At 46.4% G+C, this 21,087-nt stretch overlaps 1 protein-coding gene across 1 annotated transcript in view; it reads right to left on the reverse strand.

Moving 5' to 3' along the window:
• ATRN (attractin) overlaps positions 1 to 21,087 on the reverse strand; it is a 208,728-nt gene that overhangs the window by 26,242 nt on the left and 161,399 nt on the right. Inside the window, exon 26 of the mRNA XM_054064661.1 lies at positions 16,102 to 16,180. Coding sequence (XP_053920636.1) covers positions 16,102 to 16,180 — 79 coding nt within the window. The remainder of the gene's footprint in view (positions 1 to 16,101; positions 16,181 to 21,087) is intronic.

Below are 21,087 nucleotides of genomic sequence, written 5' to 3' on the forward strand. Positions count from 1 at the left end.
CCCAGGACATGGTTGGTTTCTGGGCTGTCAGCACACGTTGTTGGCTCGTGTTGAGCTTCTCATCCCCCAGAACCCCAAGTCCTTCTCCTCAGAGCTGCCCTCAACCCATTCTCTGCTCAGCTTCTACTTGTGTTGGGCAACACAACTAAGCTTGTGGGGTAGACAAGCGTGTATGGTTCTCAGCCTAATAAAAACACCACCACATTTCAGTGCCGTAAAAGGTAAGTTGCAGAGTTTTCCTTAGTTTCTGAAAGGATTAAAAAAAAAAAGGGCAAAAAAATAGCATTTTCGAGCAGATTGTAGATACTGTCACAAAGCAAAAAAAACCCAACAAATTCACACAAATTCACACAAACGAAGCTGTACGAAGCATTCACAAGCAAACTTGCGTGTAACTCGCATTTGGATAAAAGAAGACGAGGAGGTTTTGAATATTTAAAGCACACCAGCAGATTGCAGACTAAAGCAAGTGTGAAACAGACTGCTGGGTTGTTGTTCCTGCAATTGTCCCCTTCAGCTATCATAAAGCACTTTGTTTAATGGCTATAAAATCAAAGAACAAGCTGTCCTGATGAAGATGTCCAAGAGTCTTATGGACTAAGTGCTATTAGCGCTTTGAAGGAAGTTTAGGTTATGAAAGGAAATGTGCAGTTTGGCACCAGGACTCCAACTGAAGTCAATGGTAGCTTCAAGAAATAAACCCCTGAGATGCCTCCGTGCTACAACATGAGCAGTGGGAAAAGCAATGCCGACAGCAATGTTATTGCCTTCGTTTTCTGGACTGGCCAAGGAAGCCATCACTTTTGGTGTTATCTCAAAGCCAGATGACTCTCAGCAAAACAGTGGCCAAACTAGGTGAAACCAAAGGTCCGAGCTACAACCAAAGAAGCTGATGCCTAAGGGAGAACATCTTGTTCCTAATTTGTTCAAGTAACAAGGGACAGAATGAGAGGAAATGGCCTCAAGTTGCGCCAGAGGAGGTTTACATCGGATATTAGGAAAAATGTCTTTACTGAAAGAGTGGTGAAGCACTGGGAGAGGCTGTCCAGGGCAGTGGTGGGGTCTCCATCCCTGGAGGGGCTCAAAAAATTGATAGATGTGGCACTTTGGGACGTGGTTTAGTAGGCACAGTGATGTTGGTTGGACGGTTGGATTTGATGATCTTAGAGGTCTTCTCCAACCTTAACGATTCTATGATTCTAATATCAGTTGCTGGCATAGCACAAGTCACTTGAAAAAACTAATTCCTCCCCCAAAATTAAGATGAAATTTGAGAAATAATTGCTCTGTAACGAGAAAGTCACTCTCTCCTGCAAGGCATGCACTGTGCCTGTTTAACCCGGGCACGTATCCACCCTTCAATATTTGTTCAGTGTGTCAAACTTTTAATTAAAAGATTTTAGTACGTTGTAAGGGGGAAATGGTGGCATTTCCCTAGCCGAGACGCCGAGCGTGTCACTAGAAATCAGCAGCAGTTAACATCAAGCTACCCCAGAACCTGGTGTACCCTCATTCCTAATGATTGGCTTTCTGAGATTTGAAATAATGAACCTCCACGCTCTTTCAAGCAAACTTTGGCTTTCGAGATCACACAATTAATAGGACAACCTGGGAATAGTTGAAATCACTTAGGTCTGAAGAGGGTTTTAAAGGTAAAACGTTTGACAGGCTTATAGCAAAAACACATCAAAAAGCGTGTGTTGGAATACACCGCTGGCTGTTAATATTTAAGGTACCGCAAACTGTGAGAACCTGCACAACTTTTATTTGCATTGATTTATTTTTTACTATCAGTAGAAAAACTCTGACCAAAAAACCTCACAAGTTTAAAAGCAAAGTGTTGAAACAACGCGTGGAGGTTTTGGTGCAACCAGACATAAAGAGAACCTGAAGAAAAACAAACGCAGCAGTCAGCAGTGGAAAGGAAAACCAGCAGGGATGGTGGGAGACAACAGAGGCCGGTCATCAAACAGGGCCCAGGACTAGAGATGCAGAGCCAGCAGTGAACGGTGCAGGAATGTAGTGTTTCATACTTGAAGCACTAAAATTTATACACTGTCAGTAATGGATAATCCAAAACAAGTAGCACCTTAAGACTCGTTTGAGCTGAGGGGATCTTGTATCCCGAGTTCTGTTTTGGGGCCCTCACTACAAGAAAGACATTGAGGGGCTGGAGCACGTCCAGAGAAGGGGAACAGAGCTGGGGAAGGGGCTGGAGCACACGAGTTATGCGCAGAGGCTGAGGGAACTGGGGTTATTTAGCCTGGAGAAGAGGAGGCTGAGGGGAGACCTCATCGCTCTCCGCAGCTCCCAGAAAGGAGGTTGTAGCGAGGTAGATATTGGTCTTGTCTCCCAAATGACAGGCAATAGGACGAGAAGAAATGGCCTGAAGCTGTGCTAGGGGAGGTTTGGACTGGATATTAGGAACAATTCCTTTACTGAAAGAGTGGGAAAGCATTGGAAGAGGCTGCCCAGGGTAATGGTGGAGTCTTCATCCCTGAGGGAGTACAAAAACCATGTAGAATGAGGCACTTCAGGAGATGGTTTAGTAGGCATGGTGTCCTTGGGCTGGTGGTTGGACTGGATGCCCTTAGAGGTCTTTTCCAAACTTAATGACTTTATGATTCTGTTATTAAAGGCCATTCTTTGAGGGTTCATACTAGAGATTTTGAGGTTCCACTGACTTTGGGATGGTGCTAGAAACCTAAGGCTATGATCAACCTAAACTGAACTGGATCTCTACTGCCACATTGCTGTAACAGCATGGAAAAAACAGCTCCACTCTCTTATGAACAAGCAAAATCACCAGCTGTGTTCTCCATGCCGTCCACAGCAATCTGAAAAAGCAGGATACTCTGAAATCAGCTCTGAATGAATCGCCAACTCAAACCATACCTGTCCGCTACTAAATCACATCCCCATCTACCCGCCTTTTGAACACCTCCACCACGTCCCAGGTCAGCCTGTTCCAGTGCTTGGTAACACTTTGAGTGAACAAGTTTTTCCTAATGTCCAATCTAAACTCCCCCTGGTGCAGCTTAAGGCCCTTTGCGCTTGTCCTATCACCTGTCACTTGGGAGAAGAGACCAAACACTCACCTCGCTACATCCTCCTTTCAGGCAACTGCACACAGTGACAAAGTCTCCCCTCAGCCTCCTCTTCTCCAGGCTAAACAACCCCAGTTCCCTCAGCCTCTCCTTGTAAGACTTGTCCTCCAGCCCCTCCAAGGCTCTGCACAACGTATAGAACACACAATATAATCAAGTACCTAAAGGTCTCACTGCATACATTGAGCAAAGTGGAACAAAATTCCCCAGCAAGACTTATTAGGTCAGACTTTGGCACTTGCTAGCTGAAGTCAGAGATTTTGTTGAGGTCAGAGGATGGAAAGCCCTCCTTTCCTTCCAAAACATACTGAGCAGAGTGGTTATAGAGTCATGGAATCATAGAATAGTTTGGGTTGGAAGGGACCTTAAAGATCATCCAGTTCCAACCCCCCTGCCATGGGCAGGGACACCTCCCACTGGATCAGGCTGCCCAAGGCTCCGTCCACCCTGGCCTTGAACACCTCCAGGGATGGGGCAGCCACAGCTTCCTGGAGCAACCTGTTCCTGTGTCTCACCATTCTCGTGGTGAAGAAAGTCTTCCTAATGTCCAGTCTAAATCTGCCCCTCTCCAGTTTATACCTCTTCCCCCTCGTCCTATCACCACAAGCCGTTATGAATAGTCCCTCTCCAGCTTTCCTGTAGCCCCTTCAGGTAGTGGAAGGTCACTATAAGGTCTTCTCTTCTCCAGGCTGAACAACCCCAACTCTCCCAGCCTGTCCTCGTAGTGGAGGTGCTCCAGCCCTCCGATCATCTTTGTAGCCTTCTCTGGACCCGTTCCAACAGCTCCATATCCTTCTTACATTTAGGATTCCAGAACTAATATATATACTGGTAGACAGGCATTTCGAGCTCATTCCTGCACATCCTGAATTGCTGCAGGAGCTTCATTAGAATTCAGAAGGTGGCTCATCCCTTTTGTGCACAAATACATACTCACTTATGCACATCAACTATCAACTATCCATTTCCAGGCATCGCCGTGTGACTAACTTAGACAACCTTGCCCCGAGAACTTGTCCAAAAGCTCTCCTGGAATGAAATCTGCAAAAATGCAGATCACAGGTTTCTGACAGCCAGCGTGGGAAGAGGACATCACCCTCCTGGGGCTCCCAAGGGCCTTTGGAAAAGGCATCCTACTTGGTGGTGGTGGCAACAGCAGCCAGATGGAGCTGAAGGTCTACATGCACAGCAACGACAGGTGCTTAGGTGTCACCGTGATTTACTTTGAAGCTTCCTCACAAACAGAGGAGGAGCAGTTGTTGAGCTCTTCTCTCTGGTGACCAATGATAGGACCCGAGGGAATGGCAGGAAGATGGGTTAGGTTGGAAATTACAAGAAGGTTCTTCACCGAGAGGGTGGTGGAGCACTGGAACAGCTCCCCAGGGAAGCAGTCATGGCACCAAGCCTGACAATAATCAAGAAGTATTGGCTAATGCCCTGGTGTGAATGCTGGAGATGTCCTATGCAGGACAGGAGTTGGACTCTATGACCCTTGTGGGTCCCTTCCAACTCAGGTCATTCTATGACACATCTTGGTGTGGGAACCTTTGTTTTACATCACAATTACTTGGTGACCTTGGTGGTAAGAGAAGACGCCAATGGAATTACCTACTCTAACCTAAAAAGGAGCATCAGCAAAGAAACAACCATATAAGATATAAATATTCCAGGATGATGAGCCACATTGTCTTAGAAATAAGTGATTTAAAGCATTTAGCTACAATTACATTAACTACCATGTAAGTCAACAAACAAACAATTTTCTCTGACACTTCCATCATCACTGAAAATTAAATTTTTAAGCCCCTAGAGCAGCACACGTATTAATGTCAGCTAATTAGTTTTGTAACTGACTTTGCAGGCGAAGTTGAAAGAGAGAGGGAGGAGAGAATTAATGTTCAAATGCTTCTCACCAGGCATTTCCACACTTCAAAACTATAACAAACCAGAAAGCAAAGCTGCTGGGAAGCTAAAATGACAGAAGATATTTAATTCAGGGCTGATTAAGATAAGTTATTCATCATAATCATGCCCAGCAGGAGGGCAGAGACAACCTGACCTTTAATAATAATAATAAGATATCATTTCTTTCCCAAAGACCAGAAGTACACAGTCCACGCAGACTGAAATATCCACCAATACCAGATAACGATACAAGAGCAGAGCACATCTTTGATTGACTACAGCTCTTCTGCTATAATTACCCAATGCTGCTTCTCCCCCTAATTCTTCCAAATAGCTAAATTAAGACACCTGTACCACTGATTCCTATCATCGGAGAGAGACCCAGGAGTCGGAAACGACAACAGCTTCAATATAAATCCAGTTGTGGGCTTTTTTGAACGCGGCTGCACTCTCCTAGGCTTGATCGTCCAGCTTCACCATGGCAAATACCAGCCAACAGTTCTTTGTTGGGATGGGTTTTATCAGTCTGGCCAGCAGGGCGAGGGAGGGGATTCTTCCCCCTCTATTCCCCTCTTGTGAGACCCCACCTGCGGTCCTATGTCCAATTCTGGAATCCCCAAGAGAAGAAGGAGCTGTTGGAACAGGTCCAGAGGAGGCTACAGAAGTGATCTGGGGACTGGAGCACCTCTGCTCTGAGGACAGGCTGAGAGAGTTGGAGCTGTTCAGCCTGGAGAAAAGAAGGATTTGGGGAGATCTTAGAGCAGCTTCCAGTACCTGAAGGGGCTCCAGGAAAGCTGGAGAGGGACTTTTTCCAAGAGCCTGGAGTGATAGGATGAGGGGGAATGGCTTTAACTTGGAAGGGGGAAGGTTTAGATTAGACATTAGGAAGAAATTCTTCACGGTGAGTGTGGTGAGGCATTGGCACAGGTTGTCCAGGGAAGTTGTGGACACCTCCCAATCCCTGGAGGTGTTCAAGGCCAGGCTGGACGGGACCTTGAGCAGCCTGATCCAGTGGGAGGTGTCCCTGCCCATGACAGGGGGATTGGAACTGGATGATCCTTAAGGTCTCTTCCATTCTATAGAACCATTCTATGATTCTATACACCAGAACCAACTTCATTCTCTAGTGGCAACACCACTAAAGGCCATGTGAGAAGAGCTAAGCTGGATGCCAACATCATGTACGTGATTGACAACCCGATATGATGGTGTCCTACAACAAGCTCATCTTGCAATGTTGTTGTCCAAAACATTGCTGAGACCAGAGAGGATAAAGGACTCTAATAACTACTTTCACACAACATTAACACTATGCTCTCATTTTATTAATCTATTTATAAATGTAGGAACTGGTAATTTACGTACAGTTATTAATTCACCACAGCCACCGTCATAGAATCACAGAATCATAGAATGGTTTGGGTTGGAAGGGATCTCAAAGACTATCCAGTTCCAGCCATGGGAAGGGACACCCCTCACTGGATCAGGCTGCTTAAAGCCCCATCCAACCTGGCCTTGAACACCTCCAATGAAGGGACATCCACAACTTCTCTGGGCAACCTGTGCAAGTGCTTCACCACCCTCTCAGGAAAACATTTCTTCCTAAGATGTCATCTAAGATCTCCCCTCTTTCAGCTTAAAACTGCTCCCCCTTGTCTAATCACTCCAGGCCCTTGTAAAATGTCCCTCCCCACTTTTCTGGAGGCCCTTCAGGTACTGAAAGCTGCTCTAAGGTCTCCCTGGAGCCTTCTCTTCTCCAGACTGAACAACCCCAACTCTCTCAGCCTGTCCTCATATGGGAGGTGCTCCAGATCCATACACGAACGTGTTAAAGCTATGAATGGTCGGCTGTAAATGGCCATCTGCAAGTTCAACCAGAGATGAGCAAAATTAGGCAGAGAATTGACAGTAGCATGTTTAAACAAAAATGGACCATCACTTTCCCCATGAGCTGGCATCTCTTGTCAACATTAATATTGTGGGATGTTTCTCCTCTCCAGGGCATCTCTTACTTCTGCTATAATTTCTTTCCGTTGGTGACCAAATCTACATAGATCACTGCAGAGAGCACGGAGCATTTGTATTTTGGAAAAAGCCCACAGGCACTATGAGTTGGTTCCCATTCATAGATCTTAAATTTAGGGGTAGCAGAAAAAGTTACGATTATTTGATCTGACCTCCTGCTGAGTACGAGCCACCAAACTGCACCGTGTGACTTCCATAAGCACGTGACTTGGATTGACCTAGAAAAGATCCTTCTAAAAGCAATGAAATTTGGATCCGAGAGCCACGTTACTAAAAAAAAAAAAAAATAGCTGGCATTGCTACTCTCACCATTAAAAAGAGAAAAACAAAACAGCTTTTGACTTTTTAGCCCCAGTTGCAAACACTGGGTGTTACGCCTCTGGCTGATCATTTAGAAGACCTTCATGCCATCATGAATCTTCTGTGATTCCTTTTCACAGACACTGACTCACATCATCAAATCTCAATATGTTCTTCCTTGGATAAAATGAGTAATTTGTGATGCTTTAGTCTCTCGCTTATCTTCCAGACAACAAATTAATCTTGCAGCGTTGTTCTGCTCCATCTGCAACACCCAAGACGTTGCTGAAACCAGAGTGGACACAGCACTCCAATAACTGGTTACACACAATACTAATGCTATTCTACCTTCCACTGGACCTCAAACTCCCTTTCAGCCTTGAACATCTCCAAGGACAGCGCTTCCACAACTTCTCTGGGCAACTTGTGCCAGTGCCTCACCACCCTCACAGGAAAACATTTCTTCCTAAGATCTCATCTCAATCTCGCCTCTTGCAGCTTAAAAATGTTGCACCTCATCCTATCCCTGCACTTCCTGATGAAAAGCCCCTCCCCAGCTTTCCTCTCCCAGCTTTCCTGCAGCCCCTTTCAGTACTGGAAGCTGCTCTAAGGTCTCCCCGGAGCCTTCTCTTCTCCAGGCTGAACAACCCCAACTCTCTCAGCCTGGCCTCATAGCAGAGGTGCTCCAGCCCTCGGATCATCTCTGTGGCTTCCTCTCGACTTGTTCCTACAGATCCATGTCCTTCCTGTGCTGGGTTGGAAGGGACCTTACAGCCCATCCAGTTCCAAACCCCCTTCACTACCAAATCTTTTTGAAATGTCTGAATCCACCTGTGTGAAACTGATGTGAGATCAGAACACGGTGCAGTGGTTTTGAAACTGTTGGAACAGGTACAAAGGAGGCTACAAAGACCATCAGAGGGCTGGAGCACCTCCCACACGAGGACAGGCTGAGAGAGTTGGGGTTGTTCAGCCTGGAGAAGAGAAGGCTCTGAGAAGACTTTAGAACCACCTTCCAATACCTGAAGGCGGCCTCAAGAAAGCTGGGGAGGGACTTTTTACAAAGGCTTGGAGTGATAGGATGAGTGGGAACGGAGATAAACTGGAGAGGGGCAGATTTGGACTGGACATAAGGAGGAATTTCTTCACTATGAGGGTGGTGAGGCACTGGCCCAGGTTGCCCAGGGAAGTTGTGGCTGCCCCATCCCTGGAGGTGTTCAAGGCCAAGCTGGACCGAGCCTTGGGCAGCCTGAGCCAGCGGGAGGTGTCCCTGCCCATGGCAGGGGGTTGGAACTGGATGATCTTTAAGATCTCTCCAACCCAAACCATACTATGATTCTATTATTCTATGATTCTATGATATTCTTCTCAACCAACAGACACTGAATAGCATTGTTGGTGCTATCAAACAAGGTCTACAAGGTAATCAACTACTGAGAGCTTGGAGAAAACAGCAGCAAACCCTCAGCACCAGCACATATTTTTTCTTAGAAGCCTTCCAAAGCACCTGGGACTGCCCAAATGTAGGGCCATTTCCAGGCTGACCTTTCAACGTTCTCGCATAAAGCCAATACGAGATCCCTCCAAGACATTTTTGGAGACTCCAGGCAGTGATGAAGATCCTGATTTACAGTTACAGTCTGAAAATATTCCAATCCTGCCTCCTTTTCTTTGACAAAGGATACCCTAAATCACAGTCTGACAGAGAGGATACAAGAGATGAATGAAATACTAACAGGTGAGAGCAGGAAGGGGAAGAAAATGAAGGCAGTGTAATAAATAATAGACAGCCCAGATCCCTTGGAAAGTCTTTGCTGCACAAATGAACACAAAAAAACTCTCCTGCCTAAATGGTATTCAGTGTTCATGGAAGTTACGGCATAGGATGCCAGCGGAAAAAGAAGCGCTGCTACCTTTGGAATACGCTTGGGAGGAAAAAAGGTTTCAGCAACGAGGCTGGGAAGAAGAAGGATAATCCCTGCAGTAAATCAATACACAAACCCCATCCTGAATAAGTTGGGCAGTGCACAGAGTAAAAACGTTCAGTCCTGGAGAGTCTTGGCAAGAAAGGAGACATAAGGTAGACAATTTTATGTAGGTTAAGGGTGCAACTGAGCTCTAGACACCCTAATTTAGTGATCTCCATAAGGGGTTGGTGCTAACGCTCCCAACACATCCCAACGGGCCACAGAGAGTGATCCAGTTGACCCTCATGCAGTCACCCCAGCTCAGCCAAATCAGTATCCACGCTCCATTTGGTGGGAACGTTAAGAAGAGCTATTTCTTGCTCGAAGAGAAGGAGCAGCAGCCAGAGGATGAAGAGAACAGGATCTGGATGCTAAAATAAAGCAATTCAGCAGAAATTTCCTGACAGCAGGCAGGCGTGTTAAATTTCTAATGCCACTGTCGTGTTTTGTGCATTATCCTCCATTACCACCCCGATGCTTTTCATGTATCATCTTCTAAAGACAAGACAGAAAGGTTTCCTATCCCTGTTTCCCAACGTCATTCACCTCATCCCAAGCCTCCTATAAAAGCTGTCTTTTTATTTCCATTTTCCCTCTTTAAGATGTATCAAGATACTTCAATTTGGTATTCACTGGAGAGGGAATAAACATAGAATTTACAATCCCATCTTCTCTGTGCCTGATATGACACAAATTGCTCCCATTCTCACTTCAGGGTAAGTTTGATATCCTGCAAGGCCTGAACTTTTGCTTGAAATTCATTTTCCTACACCAATACACTTGACACATTGTGTTTGCACACCCAAAAAGACCTTTTAGGCACCACTGACACATGGAAGCAGCCGGTCAGAGAGTAGAAGCTGCAGAAAGGATGAAAAAAAGTCAGGAGAATCTTACATATGTCACAAGATCCTGATCACACACACACACACACACAGAATCACCAGGTTGGAAAGGACCCATTGGATCATCGAGTCCAACCATTCCTAACACTCCCTAAACCACGTCCCTCAGCACTTCATCCACCTGTTCCTTAAACACCTCCAGGGAAGGTGACTCGACCCCCTCCCTGGGCAGCTGTTCCAGTACCCAATGACTCTTTCCGTGAAGAATTTTTTTCTGATATCCAACCTGGACCTCCCCTGGCGGAGCTTCAGGCCATTCCCTCTTGTTCTGTCCCCTGTCACTTGGGAGAAGAGCCCAGCTCCCTCCTCTCCAGAATCTGATGTAGATTTTGGATTTATAGCGACCTTCCAGTACGTGAAAGGGGCTACAAGAAAGATGGAGAGGGACTATTCATAAAGGCTTGTGGGGATAGGACAAGGGGAAACGGGTATAAACTGATTTATTTAGAGATCTAGGATTAATATAAGGAAGAATTTCTTCACCATGAGGGTGGTGAGGCACTGGCCCAGGTTGCCCAGGGAAGCTGTGGCTGCCCCATCCCTGGAGATGTTCAAGGCCAGGCTGGATGGGCCTTGGGCAGCCTGATCCAGTGGGAGGTGTCCCTGCCCATGGCAGGGGTTGGAACTGGATGGACTTTAAGGTCCCTTCCAACCCAAACTATTCTATGATTCTATGATTTGTGCTACATTGCTTTCTCGGTAAGGAGTAATACACATTTACGTTCAATCAAATGCTGCTGCTCTGTTCCATTAACTTGATACACCAAGCAGAGCTGTATGACTTCTCCCAGCAATACTGTCTGAATCATTTTGACTACCAGACCTTTCAGCACACTCCTTTTTCTGTCCTATCCATATCTCAGATTAAGCTGCAGCTATCTCCTTTTCACTCCGCACCGTGATAAGAAGTCAGGCGCTTGCCATGCCGATGTTGGAAGCAGAAGTGATTGATAGCTGGGAATTACCTATAGATTGCATTATATTTTACTTACTTTTGGGTTAAGATTAGAGAACACGCGCAGAATTACTACGCCACAATCCATGGGAGGCAGAATGTAACTTGACTACTTCTAAAAACATAGCTTAAACCAGAGAAATATCTCCCTCCAGGGCTGCAGCAGACATTAACTTCAAGCTTGCAGAATACTGTCTGAATCGGCGGTCCTGCCACTGCTGCTTAATCGCCTCTCCTTTCTCCCAGCTTCTAAATTCTACCACGAAGGGAGGAGGTGAAGAAGATGGAGAAGGTGGAGAAGGTGGAGAAGATGGAGAAGGTGGAGGAGGTGGAAGAGGTGGAGGAGGTGAAAGGGAGAAAGTGGTAGAGTAGGTGGAGGTGGTAGAGGAGGTGGAGGAGGTAGAAGAGGTGGAGGAGGTGGAGGAGGTGGAAGGGATGGAGAAGGTGGAGGAGGTGGAAGAGGTGGAGGAGGTGAAAGGGAGAAAGTGGTAGAGTAGGTGGAGGTGGTAGAGGAGGTGGAGGAGGTAGAAGAGGTGGAGGAGATGGTGGAGGTGCAGGAGATGGTAGAGGTGAAGGAGGTGGTAGAGATGGAGGAGGTAGAGGAAGTAGAAGAGGTGGAGGAGGTGAAAGAGATGAAGGAGGTGGTGGAGGAGGTGCAGGAAGTGGAGGAGGTAGAGGTGGTAGGTGGAGGAGGTGGAGGAAGTGGAAGAGGTGGAGGAAATGGAGGAGGTGATGGAGGTGGAGGAGGTGGAGGAAGTGGAGGAGATGGTCTCCACCAACTGCGTCAGCAGTTTACAGAGGGGGGGAAAAAAAAAAAAGTGATAAAATCTGTTTTTTCCCAGTCCAGCCCACAAACTCTGTGACCCAAAATTCCTGTAAGGATGATGGAAAAAAAACACAGAGAGCACAGAACCACAGAATCGTTTAGGTTGGAAAACATCTTTAAGATGAACGAGTCCAACCATTAACCCCACACTGCCAAGCCACCACTAAACCATATCCCTAAGCACCACATCTACACATCTTTTAAATCCCTCCAGGAATGGTTACTCCACCAGTTCCCTGGGCAGCCTCTGCCAATGCTTCTCTGCCTTTTCTGTGAAGTAATATTTCCTAATATCAAATGTAAACTCTCTCCATGTGCAACTCGAGGTCATGGCAAAACCAAACCCCACACGCTTCAAAAACATCCTCAGAACACTTCCAGTGGGGCAAATTGCTATTAATCATTATAGGTTGGATATTAGGTTGGATACCAGGAAGAATTTCTTTACTGAAATGGTTGCCAAGCACTGGCAGAGGCTGCCCAGGGAGGTGGAGTCCCCATCCCTGGAGGGGTTTAAAAGACAGTTAGGTGTTGTACTGGGGGAAGATGTTCTAGTGGTGGACGAAGCAGGGCTGGATCGATGGTTGGATGATAAAGAACTTTTGGGCAGACTTTTGTTTCTGGAGACAGTCTTTAATTAAAGACTACTTAAAAGACGTGTGGATGTGATGCTTAGGGACAGCAGTTCCAGTACTTCCAGAACCTGAAGGGGGCCTACAGGAAAGTTGGAGAGGGGCTATTCATAAAGGCTTGTGGTGATAGGACGAGGGGGAACGGGTACAAACTGGAGAGGGGCAGATTTAGACTGGACATTAGGAAGAATTTCTTCACCATGAGAATGGTGAGACACTGGCACAGGTTGCCCAAGGAGGCTGCCCCATCCCTGGAAGTGCTGAAGGCCAGGTTGGATAGGACCTTGGGCAGCCTGATCCAGTGTGAGGTGTCCCTGCCCATGGCAGGGGGTTGGAACTGGATGATCTTTAAGGACCCTTCCAACCCAAATGGAATGGTGGCTTGGCAGTATCAGGTTAATAGTTGGACTCAATCTTAAGGGTCTTTTCCATCCTAATGGCATGGCAAAGATCTAAAACAGTCTTCTCAAGCTCCACAAGTATTTCTAACCAACGAGGAATGGAACAGCAGAGATCTATGAACGACAAGATATCGAGTCATAAGGTGTAAAGGAGGAATAAGACAAAAAACCCACAAAAGGCAGGATTCTGCAAGGAAAAGAACACCATGATGATCAGCCCAGCGAACATCCACAGATGAAAACCGAGTTTAAACTAAAACACGCCAATATGTTGCTAGCACTCCAGCTTTTTTCCTTAAAACATGCATCAGACTGCAAGTAACTTCATTTTAAGAGACATTTTTCATTTAAGCCATTGCTAAAATATTTTAACTGAGCTACAAAGCACAGTGTTTACTTCTCAGTCTCTATTCCTTATACATTCATAGATAACATTTAACCTCAGGAGCCAACAGGGAATGTTTTGCTGACTCCAGCTTACTTTCTTGACAAGAAAGTGAGCAGGAAAAAACCAGCCGCCCTAGTAAAAAATTATCTACCTTCAGAGAATACAGAAAACCTCAAAGACTTTAATTATTTCAAAGATTAAGGGTTATCTGTTTGAAAACCACTGGTTATGTTATGCATTTCAGTTCACTGGTAAGAGCAAAACCATCCGAGGCAGAAAGAGGAAGAAGAGGAAAAGAGTTATCAGACATCATCCTGCTTTATTATAAGAAAGAGATCCTTGGATTGAATAAATTTATAGTATTCCCACTACTGCACTAGAAACTACTACCAGATGGAGATTTTTCGGAAGATATGCAAGAAATGGGCACTCACACAGAGTTTCAGCGCTGTAAAAATTAATTGCCAGAAAACTCTTGATCAACTACTACGTAAGAATAAACCACCCTTGAATGGAGCAGTTACATGGCTGGGTGACGGCAGCTGCCAAGAGCTTCGTAGAATCATTACAGTTGGAGAAGATCTTTGAGATCATTCACTCCAACCATCAGCCCAACACCACCACGCCTACCAAACCAAGTCCCCAAGTGCCATGGCCACATGCTTTTGGAAACCCTCCAGGGATGGAGACTCCACCACTGCCCTGGGCAGCCTCTGCCAATGCTTCACCACTCTTTCAGGAAAGACATTTTTGCCAGTATCCAATGTAAACCTCCTCTGGAGCAACTTGAGGCCATTCCCTCTTGTCCTAGCACTTGTTAGTGGGAGAAGAGACCGATACCCACCTCACCACAACCTCCCTTCAGGCAGTTGTAGAGCGCAATGAGGTCTCCCCTCAGCCTCCTTTTCTCCAGTCTAAACAACCCCAGGTCCCTCATCTGCCTCTCATCACTCTTGCTCTCCAGCCCCTTCCCCAGCTCCGTTCCCTTTCTCTGGACGCGCTCCAGCCCCTCAATGTCCTTCTTGTACTGAGGCACCTAAAACTGAACATGGTAAGTAAGGTGTGGCTTGAGTATAGATGGATGATCCCTTCCCTCATTTTTGCATTCTCTCATTTTGCAAACAAGTAAACAGATTGCACAAGACCAAGCTCCTAAAAATATTCCCAGGAACAGCTGAACCTCTGCTCTATCTGTACGTTCTACAGAGCTTTGCTTTCCAGCTTTTAGTGCTTACTACAGCAAGAAAACCCCAGGAACGTGTGATCATCAGCTTTGTGGCACACAGAACTGGATTCTCCACACAGCTTTACTATAAATTTCTGCATTTATGACTAAAAATTAGAAATAAGGACACAATCTGTACACTACTGAGTGACAACACATTGGCCATCCTATCTCGGTCACCTGAGCGTTAAAGGTGTAACATGAAATTGAGAAGCAGGGAAAAAGGGTTGCGGGGAAAAGCCACCAAATTAATGAGGGATAAGCAAGGAGGAACCACATTTTGGGGGTGTAAAGCATCATTCTGCCCTTGTACTCAGCACTGGTGAGGCCGCACCCCGAATCTTGTGTTCAGTTTTGGGCCCCTCACGATAAGAAAGACATTGAGGGGCTGGAGCACGTCCAGAGAAGAGCAACAAAGCTGATGAAGGGGCTGGAGAACAAGTCTTAGGAAGAGCGGCTGAGGGACTTTGGGTTGTTTAGGAGAAGAGGAGGCGGAGGGGAGACCTTATCACTCTCTACAACTGCCTAAAAGGAGGTTGCAGAGACGCAGGTGTTGGTCTCGTCTCCCAAGTGACAGGTGATGGGACAAGAGCAAATGGCCTTAAACTGCATCAGGGGAAGATTAGATGAGACATTAAGAAACATTTCTTCACTGAAAGGGCTACCAAACACTGGCAGAGGCTGCTCAGGGAGGCGGTGGAGTCCCCATCCCTGGAGGTGTTTAAAAGCTGTGCAGATGAAACGCTTCGGGATATGATTTAGTAGTGGACAGGTATGGTTGGACTTGATGATCTCAAAGGTCTTTTCCAACCTAATGATTCCATGATTTGTTCACCTGCTGCAAACAAGGAAAAGCTGGGAAGCTGCTATGGTCTATGGGTCGGTGATGGGGAAAGCTCTAGCACTAGGAATTGCTTTTAAGTAGAACAGTATAGCTTTCCAACTCGTGGGTGGCTTCTCCCGCCTTTCTCTAATGCTACTATGTTCCAAGGGAAAAAAAATAAAAATCCCCAAAGACAAAAACCCCAACCCCGAAACATTTAGATAAGCTTTTAATTTGAAAGTGGGGATTAGCCTTTCTTTTAGCAGATTAAAGCCAGAGCTAATGTGGTTCAGAATCTCAGCGCAGAAACCTCCTCTTTCAAAAGAGATGTAAAGAATCGCCTCGTTTGCACTGGGTTTGTATTTCTGCTGTCTGGAACCCGAGTTCTGAGAACTCAGGACATTCAGCCCTGTTTTCTTGTGCTTCACAGAAACTGCAGCATCAGGATACGAAAATAGCATCATTTGTCACTGAAAATGTAATCGAAAATACACTATTATAAACCCTCAAACAGAAGCATTTATAGATTAGTGGAGCTTATCCTTAACTGAAGGTTAATGCCATGCATATGAGAATAAATACAAGAGAGAACGACTATAAAAAAGACATTTAAGAAAGAGCATTCAATTTTGCCATTTCAACCTCTCTTCGTCGCGATGCCCAGCAACTCTGTTTGATCTTCCAAACCACAGCTGCCACCAGGAGCAAAGACAGGAAACAACTGGAAAAGAAAGAAAAAAACAACTTATTGCCAATGTTGATAATGTAACAGCAGCTGAAAAGCAAAAAAAACTAGATGAAAAGTTCATATAATACTTCGAGGTACTTTAATGACAGTGTTTTGCCCAGGTCAGTGCTCAGGACATGGTGAGGAATGACACACGTGTGTTTTCAGAGACAACTGTTGTTTTAAAGTTACCGATTTGACCTCCTGGTATGGCATCCACCAACTTTCACCAGGAAATCAGTAAGGCTGAAAGACCGAACCGGATTGGAAAAGAGAGTTGTTGAATGTCTTGCATAGAATCATGGAAGCAAAGAATGGTTTGGGTTGGAAGAGATCTTAAAACCCATCCAGCTCCAACTCCCTGCCATGGGCAGGGACACCGCCCAATGGATCAGGGTCCTCAAAGCCCCATCCAACCTGGCCTTGAACACCTCCAGGGATGGGACAGCCACAACTTCGCAACCTGGGCCAGGGCCTCGCACCCTCACAGGAAAACATTTCTGCCTAAGATCTCATCCAAATCTCCTTTCTTTAAGCCTAAAGCTGTTTTCCCTCATCCTGTCCCTGTACTCCGTGACCAAGAGCCCCTCCTCAGCTTTTCTGGAGCCCCTTCAGGTACTGGAAGCTGCTCTATGGTCTCTCTGGAGCCTTCTCTTCTCCAGGCTGAACAACCCCAACTCTTTCAACCCTGGTGAAATCTAAAGCAAGAGGATAACCAAGAGAAGCCTTGAAAGAAGCAGAGATAATTGATTATTTTTTCTTTTCCAAATCATAAAAATTAAAGATAGGTATTGTATCTGGATTCTTTTGAACTGGCTGCTGCACAACTACAGGCATTCCTTGATTTCCCCAAATCTAATTTGCTTTTCTTCAACCTAAAGAGGAGAAAAGGATGAAGAGATTTATCAACTTCGAGGGAAAATGCAAAGAAGTCGATTTAACAAAAAGCTGGTATCATAATAATAATAAAAGCCGACTTTATTGACAGTTACGATCTTATCATGCTGAATACTTAATGAGCAACTTCAAGGTACGCAAGCTTTCTAAGATGAAAATTTTGCCTTTTGTGTATCTGAACACCTCTCTTCTCAAAGTGCCGCGCTGATGGGTGCAAGAGAATATCTCCACACCTTCTTCCCCCAACGCTACTGTGGATTTAAAGAGTGCTTAAAGGAAGATTAATAGGATAGATGATTTATTTCCTAAAGTGCACTATCTACGCCGACTGCTGTGCTCTGTATGCTTGAGCAGGGATTCCTGTGGAAGGGTGAACAGTTGACCCTTCTCTCTTCCTCCGGGTACAACTCGGCTCCTGCCACTGCGGGGGCTCCCAGTGGGGACCCACAACCATGCAGGAAAGGCTACGGTGGGAGAAAGATGAATATTCCCTGCCTTTGTAAACAAAGACAGCTCCAAAACTCCATCCAGATCCTAAAGCTTCCTCTTTCCAAATAATGCTGTGGTTTCCACTGTGCTCCCCCAACCTACTGGTACAAAAGCCCACAATGCCAGTGATCACAGAGTGGTTTTGCCTGGAAGGGACCTCAAAGCCCATCCAGTTGCAACCCCCTGCCATGGGCAGGGAACACCTCCCACTGGACCAGCGCAATGTTTTTGGGTGCTGCGTTTGTCTCGGGACTCCTCTTGGGGCTCCACAGCGTTAATGCCACCACACTCATTCACAGAAGCGTAGAATGGTTTGGGTTGGAAGGAATCTTGAAGATCATTCAATTCCAACAACTCTGCCGTAGGCAGGGACACCTCCCACTGGATCAAGTTGTTCAAAGCTCCAACCTGGCCTTGAACACCTTCAGTGAAGGCTCAGCAGTACTCCCCTGGGCAACCTCATCTCAATCTCCTCTCTTTCAGCTTAAAACCATTCCCCCTCGTCCTATCCCTGCACTCCATCATCAAGAGCCCCTCCCCAGGTCTCCTGGAGCCCCTTTCAGCACTGGAGCTGCCCTAAGGTCTCCTCACAGCCTTCCCTTCTCCAGGCTGAACAACTGCAACTCTCTCAGCCTGTCATCATATGCAAGGTTCTCCAGCCTTTGGATCATCTATGTGGCCTCCTCTGGACTCACTGCAACAGATTCATGTCCTTCCCGTGCTGAAGACTCCAGAACTGAAAGCAGAACTCCAGGTGAGGTCTCATGAGAGCAGAATAAAGGAGGAGAATCCACTCCCTTGCCCTGATGGTCACACTATCCTTGATGCAGTCCAGGATACGCTTGGCTTCCTGGGTTGCAAGCGCACATAGCTGTTCAGCTTCTCATCCACAAACACCTCCAAGTCCTTCTCCTCATGGCTGCTCTCAATACATTCTCCGCCCAGCCTGTAATTGCGTTTGGGATTATCCTGACCCAGAAAATGACTTCTACTTGGACATGAAGCAACAGTTTCACTGCTGACCAAAAAGTCACAGTTTATGATCAAAGAACCATAGAATCATAGAATGGTGTGGGTTGGAAGGGACCTTAAAGATCATACAGTTTCTATCCCCTTGCCATGGGCAGGGACAACTCCCACTGGACCAGGCTGCTCAAGACACCATCCAACCCAGCCTTGAATGATGACAGATGCAAGCTCATCCCACCAGTTCCCTTATGTTCCATTTCTTCACAATGTGCCATTTTCCGCGTGAGAGCTACACGCAACTGCACAGTTTGTCCTTCAAGCACCACTTCAACAATGGGAAGCCCAACTCTACAACACCAAAGTGTTTAGCAGAGAGTTGTGCAAAGATGTGGAAATATTCATCATTAACCAAAGGGCAGACAGCAGGAATCATTCCCTGAGATGCAAAAGGAGGAGAGTTCCCTCCTGATTATTTATCACTATCCATAGCGTATAAATTATGAAAACTGTGTGTGATCAAACACCGAATATTCGAAGGGCAGCCATTGGGCAAGGTGATCTTATTTTACAAGCTTAGGTAGTGTATCTACCTTAGGTAGTGTATCTGAACATGAGCCAGCAGTGTGCCCAGGTGGCCAAGAAGGCCAATGGCATCTTGGCTTGTATCAGAAATGGGGTCACCAGCAGGTCCAGGGAGGTGATTCTCCCTCTCTACTCGGCACTGGTGAGACCGCACCTTGAGTACCATGTTCAGTTCTGGGCCCCTCACCACAAGAAGGATGTTGAGGCTCTGGAGCGTGTCCAGAGAAGAGCAACGAAGCTGGTGAGGGGCTGGAGAACAAGTCTGACGAGGAGCGGCTGAGAGAGCTGGGGTTGTTTAGCCTGGAGAAGAGGAGGCTGAGGGGAGACCTTATTACTCTCTAAAACTGCCTGAAAGGAGGTTGTGGAGAGGAGGGAGCTGGGCTCTTCTCCCAAGTGACAGAGGACAGGACAAGGGGGAATGGCCTGAAGCTCCGTCAGGGGAGGTTCAGGTTGGATATCAGAAAAAAATTCTTCACAGTAAGAGTCATCGGGCACTGGAACAGCTGCCCAGGGAGGGGGTCGAGTCGCCTTCCCTGGAGGTGTTTAAGGAACGGGTGGATGAAGTGCTGAGGGACATGGTTTAGGGAGTGTTAGGAATGGTTGGACTCGATGATCCAATGGGTCCTTTCCAACCTTGTGATTCTGTGATTCTGTCCTGAGGTTCTGGCCCAGGTTGCCCAGAGAAGTTGTGGCTGCCCCATCCCTGGAGGTGTTGAAGGCCAGGTTGGATGGGGCCTTGGGCAGCCTGATCCAGTGGGAGGTGTCCCTGCCCATGGCAGGGGGGTTTGGAACTGGATGATCTTTAAGGTCCCTTCCAACCCAAACTACTCTATGATTCTATGATCTATGGACGAACCTAATGCAGGTAAGTGCAGAAACAGGCTTTACTATCACATATTGTATTAAAACCCTGGCACTCGGGTGACTTCAGCATTAAACCATCTGCACGGCTTTTAAAGACTCCTACAATGCCTATTTCCTTCTAAAATTAAGGAGGATCACAGAGAGATTTGTTTGGCCTTTTTCATTTCAAGAAGTGTGTATTCCAAATCACTTCGCCCACATTTGCCCTAAATATTAAAACCTGACATTACTGCGCGGTAAAAGCCTGGCCATTTTTCCGCAAACACAAACAGTTTAGACAAGCAATTTTAATGGCTATTTTATTTTCCTTTTTGAGAGGTATGGGATTACTACTGACTTTTGCAGTAAAAACCACTGTGCCCCTATTAGCTACTAAAGCGCATACATTAAATCTTTAATTGCTCTTTTGGTAAAGACGCCAGCAGGCAGTATTGATGACAGAGGATTTCATACTTTCGGCTTTCCCTTCCTCTCCCAAAGCTCCCTCCTGCTGGACTAAGTGTGAGAGCAGAGTATCTGTACCACCTGGAAATGGCATTTCACTCCTGGACAAGGTCATGTTTGGACTAGACGGATTTTCACTTATGCCACACGTGAACAGGCACAGGGGAACGATGGATTTGCAACATTTTTGGGTGCCGCATTTGTCTTGGGACTCCTGTTAGCCCCCCCCCAGCGTTAATGCCACCACATTTATTCATAGAATCATAGAATGGTTTGGGTTGGAAGGAATCTTGAAGATCATACAGTTCCAACCCCCTGTCATGGTCAGGGACACCTCCCACTGGATCAGGTTGCTCAAAGCCTCATCCAACCTGGGCTTGAACACCTCCAGGGATGGCTCAGCCGCTACTCCCTTGGGCAACCTGGGCCAGGGCCTCCCCACCCTCACAGGAAAACATTTCTGCCTAAGATGTCATCTCAACCTCCTCTCTTTCAGCTTAAAACCATTCCCCCTCATCCTATCCCTGCGCTCCTTGATCAAAAGCTCCTCCTCAGCTTTCCTGGAGCCTCTTTTAGTACTGGAAGTCTGCTAGAAGGTCTCCCCGGAGACTTCTCTTTTTAAGAAACCATGCTGGACTCCTGTCAGGAGGGCTCCT

This window comes from Cuculus canorus, chromosome 4 (genome assembly GCF_017976375.1).
Source record: "Cuculus canorus isolate bCucCan1 chromosome 4, bCucCan1.pri, whole genome shotgun sequence".
NCBI lineage: Eukaryota > Metazoa > Chordata > Aves > Cuculiformes > Cuculidae > Cuculus > Cuculus canorus.